This window comes from Chelonoidis abingdonii, chromosome 6, assembly GCF_003597395.2.
Source record: "Chelonoidis abingdonii isolate Lonesome George chromosome 6, CheloAbing_2.0, whole genome shotgun sequence".
NCBI classification, from domain to species: domain Eukaryota; kingdom Metazoa; phylum Chordata; order Testudines; family Testudinidae; genus Chelonoidis; species Chelonoidis abingdonii.
The window spans coordinates 31,111,310-31,129,287 of NC_133774.1; the positions used below are offsets into that span (position 1 = coordinate 31,111,310).

Here is a 17,978-nt window from a genome sequence, read left to right on the forward strand (position 1 = left end):
AAGTAGGGGGGTGGAATAGGGGCATATCCCCTCCAGCCTTCTCCCCTGACCGCGCCCCCCCCCCCCCACACACACACAAGCCCTATGGCACGCGTGCTGAAGGCGACACGTGAGCTGATTTTCAGTGGCACTCACACTGCCCAGGTCCTGGCCACCAGTCCGGGGGGCTCTGCATTTTAATTTAATTTTTAAAACTTTATTTACTTTACATACAACAATAGTTTAGTTATATATTGTAAACGTATAGAAAGAGACCTTCTAAAAACATTAAAATGTATTACTGGCACACGAAACCTTGAATTAGAGTAAATAAATGAAGACTCGGCACACCACTTCTGAAAGGTTGCTGACCCTTGCCCCACACACACACACACCCAGCCCTGAGCCTCGCAGCCCCACACACACCCCAGGCCCCTGCCCTGAGCCCTGTACCCTCCTCATACACACCCAGCCCTCTGCTTGACTCCTTCACACACACACCCACAACCCTAGCCCTGACACTTGCACCCCCGCTCACATGTCCCCAGCCATCTGCCCTGACCCTTGCACACACAGACCCCCCCCGTCCACAACATACCCAGGCCTGTAATTGATAAAGGCTGTTTAATACCTTCCAGCATAACAATATAATCTAACAGCCTCTTTGGGAATTTCACCAAAGCCCATAAAAATAGCCACATGATCATATACAAATGGCTCCAGGTGGCTTTGGGTAATTTATTATAAAACACGGTCAATACAGACATGATTCCTCATTTCCACACTTCTGTACTAGCTGTGATGTACCATTAGCCACATTGTAATATATATTTTGTTGTAATTCTAGGAATGATGAAGAATGGAAAGAATGTCCCGATTATGTAACTGCTGGAGAAAATAGCTGTTATTTCAACACATCATACACTTCTATTTGGATAACTTATTGTGTTAAGCTTATCAACAAAGATGACGTATTAGATGAAAAATGCTTCAGTGTTGATGAAATAGGTACATTTCCATTATATATTTTTTACACTGCTTTATTTTTATAATATGATACATATAATCAAATGCATTGGCTTGGTTACCATTTTTTTTTCATTAATTTGGGAGTTTTATATATTTAAATTCACACTGTGGTAAAGAATAATCTTTTAAAAGTAGATGGTATAAAGCTTGTAAGTACAACCTAGGAAAATGTTCCACTATAGGGGAAACTCCTATGGATTTCATTTAGTTTGGAATGAGGGAGGAATTATGAGCAAAATGTTATTAGTTAGGAGTTCAGGGAAAGGTTTGGGCCCAGAGTTTCAAAATTCTGAAACAGATACCTGGTTTTCCAAATTCCTATGTAATCTTAGGGTGAAATCCTGGCCCTATTAAAGCTAGCAGAAGTTTTGCCATTGACATTAATGAGGTCAGGAGTTTTGCCTGCATCAGAGTTGTGGGATGGGCCCTCTGAGATTTAGGCGCATAATGTCTGCCTCAAATGGAAATATAGCACCTGTTATCAAATCTTCAGTAATGTAGATAATAATTTGTAGGTTGAGACTGTAATTACTGTATGTGTGGTTCAAATACTTTTTTAATCGTAAACAGTGTTTAACAAGAATAGTGATTTCAAACTGAAAACTGTTTTACTTCCAACACACCATTTAAATAAAAAGTACAACCTGATCCTCCTGTCGGCCTCAACTGGACTCTACTGAACACCAGCCTGACTGGGATCCATGCAGACATCCAAGTGAGATGGGATCCACCGCCATCAGCCGACGTTCAGAAGGGATGGATTACGCTGGAGTATGAACTGCAGTACAAAGACGTCAATGAGACGAAATGGAGGGAGGTATGAAGGAAATGTGTATATATAAACAATAGTAATGCACTAAGAGCTCACTTGTGCCTGGTTCTGGAAGGAATCTTTTCCTCTCCCCCTCTTGTGTTGCCTTGGGGCAGCTAGTGAGTGCTTCCTTTTGTGTAGAACAGGCAATGCTCCTTAGTAGCAGTAGCCACCTGAAAGAGGGCAGGGTGATGGTAGGCCTTTGCCATGCTCGCAGTCTACGCTGGCAAAGCATGGAGGAGAACATGTGCTGCACTAGTTGTAAAGGTAGTGATTGGGTGCCGCTGCATTGTGCGTTCTCCAGAATTCTTTCTTAAAGCTCTAGATGTAGCATACTCCCTCCCTGGTGTTGACAATGACTCTGTAGCCACAACCTGTTCCTATAACATTTATGCTGCTAATATGAAAGAAAGGAAATACCTATATAATTAGATAATATACCCTAAACCTTTTAACAAACAATGTAAATATTTCTCTACAGCCTGTAGGCAGGCCAGCCTTGGTTGTGATCTTGTAAGATCTCATAAGTGAAGTACTATTGGGCTTGGTCAGCACTTGAATGGGAGATCTCCAAAGAAAACCCAGACACCGTTGGGGATGTAGCAGGTTTCACACTTCTCTCTAAGCCTGTGCTAAAGTGCACAATCTGTTGTTGGAGGTCCAGCCTTTCAGATAAGACATACAACCAAGCCTTTGGTCACTTGGGTGGTTCGTAAACATTTTGGGCCATGTTTTAGAAGAGGTGTTTGATCCTGATATTATGACCAAATTCCAGTTTGACAAATTACATTTTTGTCTACTTATATTAGAGAAATTAATCTTCACTTTCCCTCAGTCCTACTGAGTGGAGTTGCCAGTGCAGGATGGCTGCTGCTTCCTCCCCCAAAAGTGGTTTCCACTTCATCCATCACTAAGATGTAATAGGCTCATATGATAATAATAGACTTTCTGAGATCCTTGTGGATAAATGTAAAGTATGGTTATTATCAGTGATCTCCAATTTTCCTGTAATAAAATAATCTGTTTCCTAAATTTTAGCTGTTTTAAAAAATTATTCTATCCGTTATTTTTATTTTTTGGCACAACAGTGTTAGTTTGATGCCAGGATATCAGATTTTCAGGTTAGTCTGTGAAATTTCTGGGTTTTATACATTTGAGTTAACCCTTTAAAATGGCTTACATTTTAAATCTACTTCTGAATGCACTTCTGTGGAAAATTCTTGTAATTATGCATTGATTTAAAAGAGCATTTGTAATACTTCTAGTATTCATTTTATGTTTTCCTTTATTTCCATTGCACATTTAGAATCTTGAAAATAGAGTTTTGAATCCTTACCATCTGCATCCTTTTCCATTTGGCAAATGCCCTTTGTTTCAAATAGAACTTAATCACTTTGGCTTTTTTCTAAGATACTATCAAATTAAAATTCATATTTTTAAAAAAAAAATCCGATCTTTTCTGTCACAGACTGTAGCATGGCACAGACTCACCCCTGCAGTGCCTCCTGCTGGTCCTCCTCAGGAATTAGCTCTTTGACACAGGAGCGCCCTCTGCAGGCTGGTGATCCACTTGCCGTTGGCCTCCATGTCCCTTGCAGGACCCCAGTGCCCTTTTAACTGGGGTGCTGCCCCCTGGCAGTACCCCACTAATCTGGGTCTCCCCTCCCTGGGGAACCCCCACCCCATTATCTCCACTTCACCTCAGTTTTGGCTACTGACCAGTCTCCTGCTAGCCCCCATTCACTGAGGCAAACTGCAGTATCAGCCAATCATCATAGGCAAAGGGGTCTGGACTGGCTGCCTTTACTCACCCTCAGGCTGCCACTCTGCAAGCCCAATACCTAGGTGGGCCTAGAACTAGGCCCTGCAGCCTGGGGAGTTGCTGGCCTAGGGCTTCCCAGCTCCTAAGGCCTTTCCCCCAGCCCTGCCTCACTCTAAGTCCCCTTGGTGCGTTCCCAGCAGCCAGGCCGAGAGAGAGTCAGCTGTTTGGCAGCGCTTAGGATTTTCTGGGAGGGAGGGGGAGAAGTGGAGACATAATGCTTTCCGGCTCCTCCCCTCCTTCCCAGAAAGTCCTAAGTGCCTCCAAACAGCTGATCAGCAGTGGGGAAAGCCCTGGGAGGGAGGGGGAGGAGGTGGGAGAAGCAGAACTTGTGCAATGCTCCCTTGTAAAGTCACTGCTCTTCCACAGAATCTTACAAGCAGGCAGCCAAAGGACATTATAAGGGAGCATTGCGCAACTTTAAATGAGCATGTTCCCTGATTGGGCAGGGACATAACACTGAAACAACGTTAAGGGGGACAGTGTTAAATGAGGAGTTACTGTATTTCATCCATTGCTTTCTTCATTCTGTTCAGCATAAGGATACCCAGTACTTTGCCTAGGATTAATAGCAGTACAATGCCTCTCCAGTTCATGCACTCAGATCACCCTTTATTTTTGGCAATGTCATGGTGATGCCATCTTTCCAGTCTTGCAGCGCTTGTTTTTTCACCCATATTTTTTTAGTTTTCATAGCTCCTCAATCAGAATTTCACCTCTCTCTTTAGTACCTCAGCTTCAATTCTGTTAGCGCTGCGAGCTTTCTCCTGTTTGAGGCCTTTCTTTGATAGTGACTTCAATTTCATCGGGCATTGTTGGTCCTTCTTCTATTTCTAACTTAGCATTGGTATTTCTCTTGAACCTGGGCATGATCGTCAGCTCTGGACAGTTTAATATGGAATGGAAATATTCTTTCTATTGTCTAGCTCCTGTCTGTGATCGTCCCTGATAGTCTGGTTCTTCCTGAGAGGTTTTCATTATTCCGTAGTGTTGCTTGATGTCTGCACTCTGTAGTGCTGGTTATGCCTCTGCAGCTTTCTGAATCCTGGCATTTCCATCTTGCCTGAATATCTTTTATTTCTTTGTCTTCTCTGTATTTTGTATCCACTTCTAAAAGTTCAGTCTGCAACTGTTCCTTTTTTTGCCTTCAGAGCTTCCTTCTCACTCCTCAGTCCCTTCCTTTGTTACAGAGGTAATACATGATTCTTTCTTCTACCCTGTTCAGAGGCCCACTACTACCTGTGCTATCTCAACTGCCTTCATTTGCTTTCCAGACTTTTGGAAAACACTGGATCAGTTGCTAAGTGCAGTCTGGAATCTGCTGTGTGTGTGTCTGTCCCTGAATTTATTGACTGCTATAACACTCTTTTTGTCTGTCTCCATGATCTTTTTGAGTTTGTTATAACATGTCCGGGAAAGGTAATGATAATAGCCAACATCTGCTCCCTTGCTGACTCTAACATCCCTCAAAGAAGATGCCCATCTCTTAGCTATACACACATGATCTATCTAGTTGACAGTCACATTGTCTGGTGATCTCCATGTTAGTTTGGGAATCCTCTTTTGCTGGAAGAGATTGCCTCCTATCATTAGGGTGTTTGGCCATAGAGATTCAAAAGCCGTTCACCATTATAAGTTAGGATGCCTTCTGCTGCTGTGCCCATGACTCCTTCCCAGCCAATAGAGTTGTTTCCAATTTGTGCATTTAAGCCATCATATTCTTGATCATGGCATCAAATTAAAAGGCCAGAGCAGTGATAAGCAATGGAAGGTTAAACAAAAGAAGTGACTCTTGAAAGGTGTAAGTCTTCTGTAGGCTAGGGTGACCAGAGACCAAGTGAGAAAAATTGGGATGGGATGGGGGGCAATATAAGAAAAAGCCCCAAATATTGGGACTGTCCCTATAAAATCAGGGCATCTGGTCACCCTACCGTAGGCTGCTCTGTACAGAAAACTGGAGCAAATAATGTAATCCATTGACTTGTAGTTCTGAATAGGGCTGCCAATTAATCGCCGTTTTAATCACACTGTTAAACAATAATAGAATACCAATTTAAATGTATTATAAATATTTTGGATGTTTTTCTACATTTTCAAATATATTGATTTCAATTACAAGACAGAATACAAAGTGTACAGTGCTCACTTTATATTATTTATTATTACAAATATTTGCACTGTAAAAAAGATGAACAAAAGAAATAGTATTTTTCAGTTCACCTCTTAAGTGCTGTAGTGCACTCTCTTTATCGTGAAAGTGCAACTTATAAATGTAGAATTTTTTTTTACATAACCGCACTGAAAAACAAAACAATGTAAAACTTTAGAGCCTACATATCTACTCAGTCCTACTTCTTGTACAGCCAGTCGCTAAGACAAACAAGTTTATTTACATTTACAGGAGATGTCATTATTTACAATGTCACCTGAAAGTAAGAACATGTATTTGCATAGCACTGTTGTAGCCAGCGTTGCAAGGTATTTATGTGCCAAATATGCTAAACATTCATATGCCCCTTCATGCTTTGACCACCATTCCAGAGGACATGCTTCCCTGCTGAATTTAAATTTGTATTCTGTTATTGTTTAACAGTGTGATTAAAACTGTGCAAAGGAAGATAGATAGTATTGCTGTTGCCTAGCCTTCTCTATTAAATTTCTGCTGGAGAAGGCCAGCTTTACATTATGATCAAGCTTTCATAGTATCCTTTCCTTGTGAGTCTTTTAAGAGAATGGGTTCAATCAGTGCATTCTCCAGCTGCCCAGGGAAGCATTACTCATATTTGAGGTTACATTGGCCCCTTGGGGCTCCAGCACTGTAGAGGTTGTGACCACTTTTTGACACTACAACCTTCCTGTGTCTGGTAGACTTTCCACCATTAGGGGCCTACTCCAAGGTGTACCTCAGAAAAAGAAAAGGCACTAAGCTATAGTGTGAAAATCCAGTGTGTTTCATTGTCTCTGGATTTATACAACTACAGTATGAAACAAGCAAGCTAAGCTAGTTTTGGATTGTATTCTTCCTTAGCTGCCTTCCAGACAGATTGTCTTTGCATGCTAAGAGTCAGAAAGACATAATGCCATGGTTCTCTCAACTACTTCCTGTGGACCACAGGGGACAGGAAGGAGCCTCTTCTCTCCCAACACCGCAATTCCTGACTGCTTTGTTCTCAAGATATTTCAACCTATAGACCTACTTGTGGTCCAAAGACCACAGTCTCATAACCATAGAGAGAATGTGTTTTAAAGTTTTAGGCAAACACAGTGCTTATTTAGATTGCACAGTTCAAGCACAAACTTATTCCAAATCTGTGGGATCATAAATTCTGTCTTGTCCAAATGATTTCAGGCTAATCTATTCCACTCTGTCTGGCTTTCTGACTCTCATTCACTCTTGCCAATAATAGTACTGGGTTCTGCAAACATAAATTCAACATAACTCCCACCAGAGGGAATTGTATTTAGAGCACATATTCATTATTTTTGTGTACTCTGATGCTGCAGCTGGAAATAGATTGTATAAGGGAAGAAGACTGGTCTAAGGAAGGGAGGTGTTCAGTCACCATGGAATGGGGCCCATGTACATAGCTAGATACCAAGGCAGGTAGATCTACAGTTAATATTTATATATAAGGGTCTCGATTCCTGAAATCTGTTCCCACTCTTCATATGTTACCATCACATTTTATTCGCACTGTGATTTTGGGGGGGAGGGTTTACACAATGTTCCTAAAATAAGTAAGTTTATAAAATGTGCAGTGAGTTTGGTGTTTGTGTACAGAAAAGAGTTTAAACAATTTTTAGTTCATAAGAAGGATCGAACAAGAAGCAATGGGCTTAAACTGTAGCAGGGGAGGTTTAGGTTGGACATTAGGAAAAAGTTCCTAACTGTCAGGGTGGTTAAACACTGGAATAAATTGCCTAGGGAGGTTGTGGAATCTCCATCTCTGGAGATATTTAAGAGTAGGTTAGATAAATGTCTGTCCGGGATGGTCTAGACAGTATTTGGTCCTGCCATGAGGGCAGGGGACTGGACTTGATGACCTCTCGAGGTCCCTTTAAGTCCTTGAATCTATGAATCTATGAACTGTGCTGAAGTGTGGACTCTAGAGCATAGTATTATCCGGGATGGGGTTTAGGAAGTATATCTAATCCTGCCTCATCGTAGGGGGCTGGACCAGATGCCCTCTCCAGGTCCTTTACAGCCACGCCTCTCTAATTCCAATATGTCCTGTTTTTAACAAGACCGTTTTCATTGGGAAGTTAGCAGAATAGTGTTGGAACAATAAAAGGACTTGCATTTTGACATATATCCGCTATACCTCTGAACAGTAAACATAAAAGTTCCATATAAGTAAAAATGCCTGCAAATGTTTGTATTTGTCAACTAAGTATCAATCATTTTGTCTTTGTAGCTGGAGCCCATGCTCACAACAGTAGTTCCATTGTACTCACTGAAGTTGGGAAGAGACTATGAGATTCGAGTCCGATCGAGACAACGTGCTTCTGAAAAATTTGGGGAGTTTAGTGAAGCCCTTTATGTGTCTCTTTCGTCAATTAGCTCAGTTCTGTGTAATGAAGGTAAGTGAGGTTTGAGGTCTTCAAACCACAATTTTGAGGATTTCAATAACTCAGTCATGGATTAGGGGTTGTTATAAAAGTGGATGGGTAGGGTTCTGTGGCTTGCCTTGTGCAGGAGGTCAGACTAGATGATCATATTGGTCCCTTCTGACCTATGAGTCTATGAGGAAGAACAACGCTGCAAAGAAGCATCATTTTAAACAGTGCCCTGCTTTGCATTGCTTCCTGTCCTTAGTGTTTAGTACTAGAATACACTAGAAACTCAGATGACTGCAATAAAAAGCACTTGGTGAGACTGGCCATCTGGCACAGCAGAAGATCCTTGCATTGTGGTACAGGAAGGACAGATTCAGAAACAAACTCAGTGAGGCTGTTTCCCAACTTTGCGGAGATAAAAATAATTTTAGGATCATTAGTGAGTTCTGTAGTTCATGCCAAACAAACTTAGATAAGGGCAATTACACTGTGAAAGCAATTAGCTTTCTTCCTGGCCTGCCACAGACGACGAGGGATAGTAACTTTCTGACTCCTGCTCCTCTACCCATTTCTTAAAAGAGCTTTAGAAAAAGAAAAACAGCTGATATGAGCCTTCCCGTTTATTTTTATCTAAAAAAAGGGAATTGATCATTCTGAAACATCGTTGGGCCTGACCTGCAAATTTACCAACTCAAAACTTGGTATCATTGGCAAATTTATTTAGTTCTGTTTTACTCTTTTTTCCAGATCACTAGCAAAGGTATAAAATAAAACTGGACCAAAAAATGATCCTTTCAAAATCCTACTAGACACTTCCCCTGCACTGTTTATATTGCCAGTTTTTATGCACATTTTAGCCGGTGTTCTGTCCATATGGTACTGTTCTTCCTACCCACATCAATTCAAATTAAATTTTCAAGGAAGATGTTGTGGAAACAGAATGACAAAATACCGTAATAAAGTCCAAATACACAGTGCTTGCTGGGTTCCCTTCATCCTTAAAGCCCTGATTCTGGAAGCTGAGCCATATGGGTGCACCGATACCTCTGACTTCAGTGCTGACCTGAGTTCCATATTTGGCATTTCTCAGTTTTGGAGCATAAAGTTAGATTTGAAACTTGTTGCCTTAAAGTTAGGCACTTAAATCCTTGTGTGGGCACCTAAGTTCTCAAAGATGCTGCGCATCCACAAATCCCATTGACTTCAGTGGGATTTTTGGGTGCTCTGCACCTTTTCAAATGGGGCCTGATATTTAGGTATCTCCATATGGATTTAGGTGCCTAATTTGAAGCACTCAAGCTTGAAAATTTGGCCTAAGTATCAAAAAGCTCACCTGTTAACTCAGGGGTAGGCAACCTATGGCACGGGTGCCAAAGGCGGCATGCAAGCTGGTTTTCAGTGGCACTTGCATTGCCCAGGTCCTGGCCACTGGCCTGGGGGGCTCTGCATTTTCATTTAATTTTAAATGAAGCTTCTTAAACATTTTAAAAACATTATTTACTTTACATATAACAATAGTTTAGTTCTATATTATAGACTTATAGAAAGAGACCTTCTAAAAATGTTAAAATGTATTACTGGCACGCGAAACCTTAAATTAGAGTGAATAAATGAAGACTCGGCACACCACTTCTGAAAGGTTGCCAACCACTGTGGGAATGGGAAAAATGGTCTCTGAAAATATTTTTTATATTTATGTTCTTACATACAGTTTTAAAGCTCCTTGTTCAATCCTTCTTGGCCAGAAAAATGAGTGAGGTCTAAAGTTAAAACAGGGAATCGGGAATCTTAAGGGCTGCAGCCAGAACAGATTTCCATATGTATTTCTAATTTGTTACCCTTTTACAGTCACAGCTTCAGTAGAATGAGAGTGCCATTATTTAAGAAGAATGTTTCACTTATCAGCATGGTTTCTCATTCCTATCATACTACACATGTTAAGTTCTCTCCTTACATGTTCCAGGCTGCAAGGCAGGGGGGAAAAGGAGGAAAAAGCCATCAACCTTTGTACAACTGATGCTGCTCAAAACATAAGTGACCAGCCTGGCCTTGTAGAGAGGCGCATGCTGGCTGTTGCATCATGTTATGCTGCTGGGTGATTGCCTGGCCCAAAGGGCATGGTTTGCTCAGAAAGGAGGATGGCTTACCTTTGGTCTAGCGAAGGCATCTGCTACTAGTAATGAGCACTCCTCTCTTGCTTAGAGGAGCAGTAAAATACACCCAGCAGCAAGGTTTGCTGGCTGTACTACCACTGTCAGTCCCTGAGAAGGCAGGATATTTCCTTCCGTGCATGCATCTGTCTCCTTCTTAGGCTATGTCTACGCTATAGCTTATGTCGACATAATTTATGTCGCTCTGTGGGGGGAGTGAATAAATCACCCCTGAGCGATGTAAGTTACACCAACATAGTTACTGCAACTCGCGGGGGCTGGAGCAGTTAAGCCGACAGGAGAGTTGTCTCCTATTAACTTAGAGCAGCTACAATACAGAGCTTACGGCAGCACAGCTGTAAACTGTCTAGTGTAGCTATGCCCTTTATGTAAGTGCTTCTCCCCATCCTACCTTTGCCAGGATTTAGTTCTATAATAGAAAACTTCATCTTGTTTTTCAGGTGTCAAATTGGACTCATAAAATTCAATATTAAAAGGGTTGAGATTGGAAGGACACTTTTACTTGTTTTTTGTGCAGAATTTTTAGTTGAGTGACCAAAGGTCCCATAGAATACATAACTTGTGGAATCCTTTGGGACTGAAGGGAAAGTTAAATGTAAGGTCATAGCAAAGCCTTGCAGATTCCTGCCAATGTGATTTTGTTACGTTGTTTCAGAAATCCAGTTTCCATGGCTCTTGGTTATCGTCTTTGGAACATTTGGGCTGATAGTGGTGATGTTCTTAATTCTGTTCTCTAAACACCGAAGGTAAGTGTGCTTCCTTTGTTCACTTTTCTTTAGCAGTTGTTTGGTGTGGTCCATTATGTCATCAAATCACACATTTGTCCTGCCCTTTCAGTGAAGTCTGCTGACTCTTACATTGCATGTTGAGTTGTCAATCAGCATCCAAATTTGCTGTGAGGAGTTTGCTGTTCCTAGATGTTAAAAAAAATTCTGTAGTAGCAGCCAAATGATAGTTATCTAATTTAAATACTTCCAGAGATACAGCTGACTAAAAAAAACAACCACCATCACCCACAAGTGCTATGTCTTGTCTGTTGCAGTTACAGGCAAGATAGCTATAAGATGAGGCAATTCATTCTCAGCTCTGCAGTGGCCTGTGGAATAGAAACAATTCTGAATTGTGAGGTATATTTTTAAAGAATGGTCAGGTTTTAGCAGACTTACATTGAAGAAAAAAAAAGAGAGGGGGGAAATAATTTATTCCTTGAGATTTTTCAGTGATGCGACTTCATACTGAAGCTGAATTTTTTATTTGTCCCTGTGAGGTTTATATGTAAAACAACTGAATTGTAGACCTTTATTTTAAAAGTTTTTTACACCATTTTCAGGATAAAGCAAATCCCATATACTGGCGGTACATGGAACTCATTGGTTTTATTGAACTGCTGAGTAGTCTCACATATTGATGGCTCCTACTCCTTCCAGGCTGCAGATGTCATGTCCTTGCTACTCGTAACTAGAATGGGGAAATTGCTCAATACGGGGATTGGACATCTAAATCACATGGTATTATTTCTCATGCATCATTGGGTGACTGAAACTTTTTATAAACAGCAGGAGAAAAAGAAAAAAAGTTCATGATGACCATGACTAAAAAGGACATAAATACTGATGAAGTGAACTCAAGGCTCTCATTAAATATGTGTTTGTGGATATCCTTTATAGACTTCACTCAGCTCAGTTGGTACCTCAGCACCCTCCTAAGCTAAGAAGCAAGGGCATAATCAAGAGTAACTTATTTAAAGTATTCTTGTAAATTCCCCCAGCACAAACACACATGTACAACCCCCCAGTGGTCTTGCATATGTACATTTATAGGTAGACTAAAGTGTTTTTCACATGCCAAGAGGAGCAAAATTCAATACAAGGCCCACAAGATGAATCCACTAGTTTAAAAGGTCATTAAAGCTCTGGAACTAGTTCTGTGATACAGTAGCCCTGAAGCAGAAACTTGGGAAAAAATATGTGGCGTGGGAGCCAGTAATCCATCAGTTCACTGGTCTATTGGACAAGAAACTAGATATATTATAAAAGGAAAGCAGGATTTGCCTTTCATGGATATGGTAAACCTGTTTGTGAAAGAGGGGAAGGAACCAGAGAGGAGGAGGTGTGTGTGCCCACAGTTAATGTAAAGCCTAGCTTTTCACAAAACACAGGAGATAGTTGAAGATCAGTTCTTTTTCACATAGGCTAAAATGCACCACTGTGTAGAGTACCATACAAGGCCTACAAACATTTCAATATAACTTAATGGTGCACAGAGAGCATGCTGGCCGTCTGCCCATTATGATGATCTCCAGATTGCTATCCTGGAAATTTGTTGTTAGTGGATGGTCTGAATTTACAAACACAATCCATTTAAAATTTTGCTTTCATTAATCTGCAGGTTGTGTTTAGCATGCCTGAAATACCTTCGCTCCCTTTCACTACCTAACCCTTTCCATTCCTCTGTTTACTATTTATTGGACTTCAAGAACCTATTTTCCCTGAAGATGCTTAGGGAAAGTCGCTGGCATGTTGAGTAATCCATGCTGACTCATAAGGTTTTTTTTGTAAAGTATACAAGAGGGACCGTCCATGGGACTTTCCTGGAATTTATTGAAGATCTGACTAGTGGAGTGTAAACTATGAAGACCTGTATCCAAAATGTGTGTGATCTGGACATAAATGTACTTGACTTTAACAAGCCAGATTTCAGAAAACCTGTTTCTTATTGGAAATGAGACTAGTAAACAGCATTTTTTTTTCTTTAACATTTTTAAATTGAGTCCATCACACGGGAGTCTTGGAATAAATAAGAAATAAAGCTCTGGAATGCCAACATCGTATTTCTCTGTGTGCCAAAAAAAGTAACAGTTTAAATTATTTGGAATTAAAAGCTAATTTTTATTTTTCAAGGTTAAAAATGCTGATTCTTCCTCCAGTTCCAGCTCCAAAGATTAAAGGGATTGATCCAGACCTCTTGAAGGTAATTTTATACTGTGCAATGTAATTCTGCAGAGTGGGCATCAGTTCATTGATGATACTTGAAAAAAAGCTTTCCCATGAGCCAGATTTTGCAGGAAAACTATCAGATAGGTGTTTCATGCTGGGAGAGATGCCAGAGTATTTAACATAATACACCATGCAACTGCTACCATTGCAACAGTTACTTTTCTTTGAACAAATGTGTTACATAAAAAAGCATAACCATTCTTGACTATTTCCTTTATAACATATACATTTTGGTTTTGCTCTGTAGAAAGGAAAGCTAGATGAAGTGAATTCCATCTTAGCCGGCCAGGACAGCTACAAGCCACAGCTGTATAACGACGACTCATGGGTGGAGTTTATCGAACTGGATATAGATGACCCCGACGAGAAGACAGACGGATTGGACACTGACAGACTCCTGGGTGACGACCATTGTAAGTCTCACAACTGTCTTGGAGTGAAAGATGATGATTCTGGACGTGCCAGCTGTTGTGAACCGGATATTCCAGAGACTGACTTCAGTGCTAGTGACACATGTGATGGCACCTCAGATATTGATCAGTCCAAAAAGATAAGTGAAAAAGAAGATCTCTTGTGCCTTGATCAAAAAGATAATGATGAGTCACATGCTAGTCCTGCTGACCCAAGTACCTGGAAACCTAATACTGATATTCAGTCAAAGCTACCTTTTGCTGACAGTATTGAATCAACTTGCCCACCTGTCCGTACACAGCTAAGCAACCAGAGTTCAGGAGCAAATACTGACTTTTATGCTCAAGTAAGTGACGTTACTCCAGCAGGAAGTGTTGTACTTTCACCGGGGCAAACAAACAAGACAAGGAGAACACAGTGTGAAGCCTACACAGAACCAGCTATACAATGTCAACCAAACTTCACCATGGACAATGCCTATTTCTGTGAGGCAGATGTGAAAAAATGCATCACTGCAACATCTCATGATGCGGTTGAGCCACATGTTCAGGAGCAGAGCTTTAACGAGGATGTTTACTTCACCACCGAGAGCCTTACCACTACTGCTGAGAATCCAGGTACAGCTGCAGTAGAAGCCTCAAATTCTGAAATGCCTGTCCCAGACTATACCTCCATTCACATAGTGCACTCTCCACAAGGCCTTGTACTCAATGCTACTGCGCTGCCTGTGCCAGACAAAGAATTTATGATATCATGTGGCTACATGAGCACAGACCAACTGAACAAAATCATGCCATAGCCTTTCTTTGATAATGTGCGTACAGTATGTATTTAATGGCATAGAGTTGGCTTGGGCTTATATGCTTAAACCAAAACAATGTTTTAAACTTTTTTGTGGTTCTTACGCTTTTACCTGAAATGTGAAAACGTAAAACGTTAAATCAAAATATTCCCATTGTGTATTGTACATTTTATCTATGAATTGTCTCAAAAGACTGTCTAGTAGCAGTGACTGTCTTGTTATTGTGGGTGTTGATTTTTGTGATACTAAGCATTGAATAAGTATGTTTAATATACAGTAAATCATGCTGTTTGAAAAAGCTAATGTCAGTTGGTTTTTGAAGTTTGAGAATTTAATGCAAATCATATCACGTGCTGAGATCTTTATATTAGTAACTGGGAACTGAAAATATAAAATAGGTGGGAAAGCAAAAGTTGGTTGGATAAATACATTTATTTTGAATTATATAAATTAATATTTTAATATTTTAGACAAAGGCATGGACATTTTATATTGTACTACGTATTGTAGTTTAAATATGATGATCCATTTAAGGAATGTATTTGCTGCAATCTGATAAGAGCTTGTTCCTCCTTCAGTCATTGTGGGGCGTGGGGGAAAGAATTAGTTTTTTAGAGAGCCATTTTTATACCTCCAAAGAAACCTACAGAGAAATTAAAACTTGTAGGAACTCACATTATCTGATTATATTAATTTGTTACAGCAAGTGTAGAAAAGTATTAATAAATTTAAGTTTTTCAGAAAACTTTGCAATGTACAATTCGAATCCATTCTTCACTGGATTCTGGTTAGTGCCAATAATACACATTTTATATAACAGTAGAAATAACAACAGGTTTTTGTTTACCAAGATCTTTAAAGACTGACATTTACACTTTTATTGAATGGTTCTCAAGAATAAGCTCTGGTGACTTGGCAGCTTTATTTCTTCACATGGGAACAAATTCTGAAGTCCTCACTCAGACAAATCTGCTGTTGAAGTCACTAGTAGCTTTGCCTGAGGATTGAATAAAAGCTAAGTAAGGACTTCAGGATTTGGCCAACAGTGCATTTTTGAAGCTGAAACAAGCAAATGAAGTTAACAGAACAAAGGAGTTTGAGTACAGTATTGTTCAACAGTGTGTTTTCTTTTTCACAGCCTAACAGAGTGTGTCTCTCAGCAACATTAGGAAGACTTTCAGAAATCTATGAAAGAGAAAACCAAAATTCAGTGGGATAGCTTTCTTCATTCTTATGCATTTTTAAGAAAGTGATAAAGCTTTGCAATGAACCATTATTTGCTTCAGAAGTTGCCTTTATAAGAAACAGTTTCCATCTTAGCAGAAATATTTTTAGAAAGCAAACATAACCAGGGATTTTAATTTCCCTTTTCTTACGTGGATAGCAATCTATGGGCCCAATGAGGCAGACCATGCTTACATGAGCACTCCCACTTAATTCAGTGGGACTCTGCCTTTGACAAAGGGCTGCAGAACTGAACTCTATGGTTGGATGGGATTTAAGTTTAGAATGTACTTTATGGTAAATGTTTATTAAATATTCTGTAACAGCTATATTATTTAGTTTCATATAAAATCTAATAAGTGTACGACACTAACGCGATTAACAGCTATGTATGTGTTTGGAAAAAGTTTCTTACTATATTTCTGTTGCCAAAAATAGAAGATACCTCAATCAATCTCAGAATGTCATTTTGGTACTTTAGTGGTTACACAAGTCATTATACACCAGTATGACGATTTGCGCCTTTCAGTTTCTATTTAACTTTCCTTATGTCAGTGTTTTTTCTTTCAAAGTTTAATAAATTTATTTTCTTTGATCCAGCTTGACACGGTGTTCGTTATTGTAGATGCATTAAATATCTTTTAGCATTTGTGAATTATGCCAGTGTATTCCCTGCCCCCATTCCAACCCCTTCTCTGAAATACGCACCCCAACTCCGCCCCCTCCCTGCCCCCAGGGGGTGCAGGAGGGGTATGAGGTGTGGCAGGGGCTCAGGACAGGGAGTTGCAGTGTGGGGTGCAGAAGAGGTGAGAGGTGTGGCAGGGGGTCAGGGCAGGGAGTTGGGGTGCAGAAGGGGTGTGGCAGGGGGCTCAAGGCAGTGGGTTCAGGTGCATGAGGGGTGCAAGGTGTGGCAGGGGGTTCAGGGAAGGGAGTTGGGTGCAGGAGGTTTGCTGGGTGCAGCAGGTGGCTCGGAGGGGTGCAGGGTGTAACGGGGTTGGGGTGCTACAGGGGGCTCAGGGCAGTGGGTTGGGTGCAGGAGGGGTGTGGCAGGAAATCGGGATGCAGGGTGCACCAAGGGGCTCAGGGCAGGGGGTTCGACTGCAGGAGGGGCTCAGGGGACAGGCTCCAGCCCAGCGCACACCGGGGGCAGGGCAGACTCCCTGATAGTCTGCCCTGCCCCCATGCCACTCTGGGAAGCAGCTGGAACGTGGGAGAGGAGAGGTGCAGGGGTGTGTGTTGATGTTGCTTCAGGCACTGCCCCCAGCATCTCCCATTGGCTGGGAACAGGGAACCGCGGCCAATGGGAGCTGCTGGGGGCGGTGCCTGAAGCAACATCAACACATACCCCTGCGCCTCTCCTCCCCCATGTTCTTTCCGGTTCCCGGAGCGGCGCAGGGGCAGAGCACACAGGCAGGGAGCCTGCCTTGCCCCTGGTGCGCGCCGGGCCAGAGCCAATCTAGGTAAATGCTGGGGGAGGGCGCAGGGGGGAGCCGCGAGGAGCTTGCGAGCCACAGAAAATAACCTGCAGCCCACGGGTTGCGTGTTTGAGACCCCTGGTTTAATCAAAGACGATATAAAAATTGTGTTTTGAAGGGGAGAAAGTGGGATTATGTTTGCTTTTTAGGCATTTTTTAGATTACATGCAAATTCTAATTCAGATTATCCTAATTTACATGTAGAGTGGAAACGATAGGGACTTTAAGAAAATCAACTAGTTTTAACAATTACTGGTTTTGGAAGGACTACTTCCAATCACATTTGGTCACATTTTTCTTGCTGGAGCTTCCACTGGTAAATATAATTTTATTGTATACACTCCACTTCCAGACTTAGCATCACTAAGCATACAAATGTCCACACAGAATGGGCCCATATGGAAGCCATATTGCAAATACCAGGTATATATATTTCTGACCTATTTGTCAGTATTTATATATTACTCCTGAGCTCCCTGGAGTGGAACGCATTTTCAGTAGTGTTGAATTTATCAACTACGTCCTTGCATTGTTCTGATCCTATTAGTACGTTAATAGAATCATAGAATATCAGGGTTGGAAGGGACCTCAGGAGGTCATCTAATCCAATCCCCTGCTCAAAGCAGAACCAGTTCCCAACTAAATCATCCCAGCCAGGGCTTACTGATAGTCAAGCTGGGCCTTAAAAACCTCTAAGGATGGAG

The 17,978-nt window shown here is 41.2% G+C and overlaps 1 protein-coding gene across 2 annotated transcripts in view; it reads left to right on the plus strand.

Moving 5' to 3' along the window:
- Positions 1–16,398, plus strand: part of GHR (growth hormone receptor) — a 188,243-nt gene extending 171,845 nt beyond the window's left edge. For both annotated transcript variants that reach the window (XM_075066929.1, XM_075066930.1), the window contains exons 4-9: positions 827–987; positions 1,647–1,825; positions 8,054–8,219; positions 11,022–11,112; positions 13,267–13,336; positions 13,610–16,398. In XM_075066929.1, the coding sequence (XP_074923030.1) occupies positions 827–987; positions 1,647–1,825; positions 8,054–8,219; positions 11,022–11,112; positions 13,267–13,336; positions 13,610–14,572 (1,630 nt within the window). In that variant the 3' untranslated portion in view covers positions 14,573–16,398. The remainder of the gene's footprint in view (positions 1–826; positions 988–1,646; positions 1,826–8,053; positions 8,220–11,021; positions 11,113–13,266; positions 13,337–13,609) is intronic.
- The last annotated feature ends 1,580 nt before the right edge of the window (positions 16,399–17,978 follow it).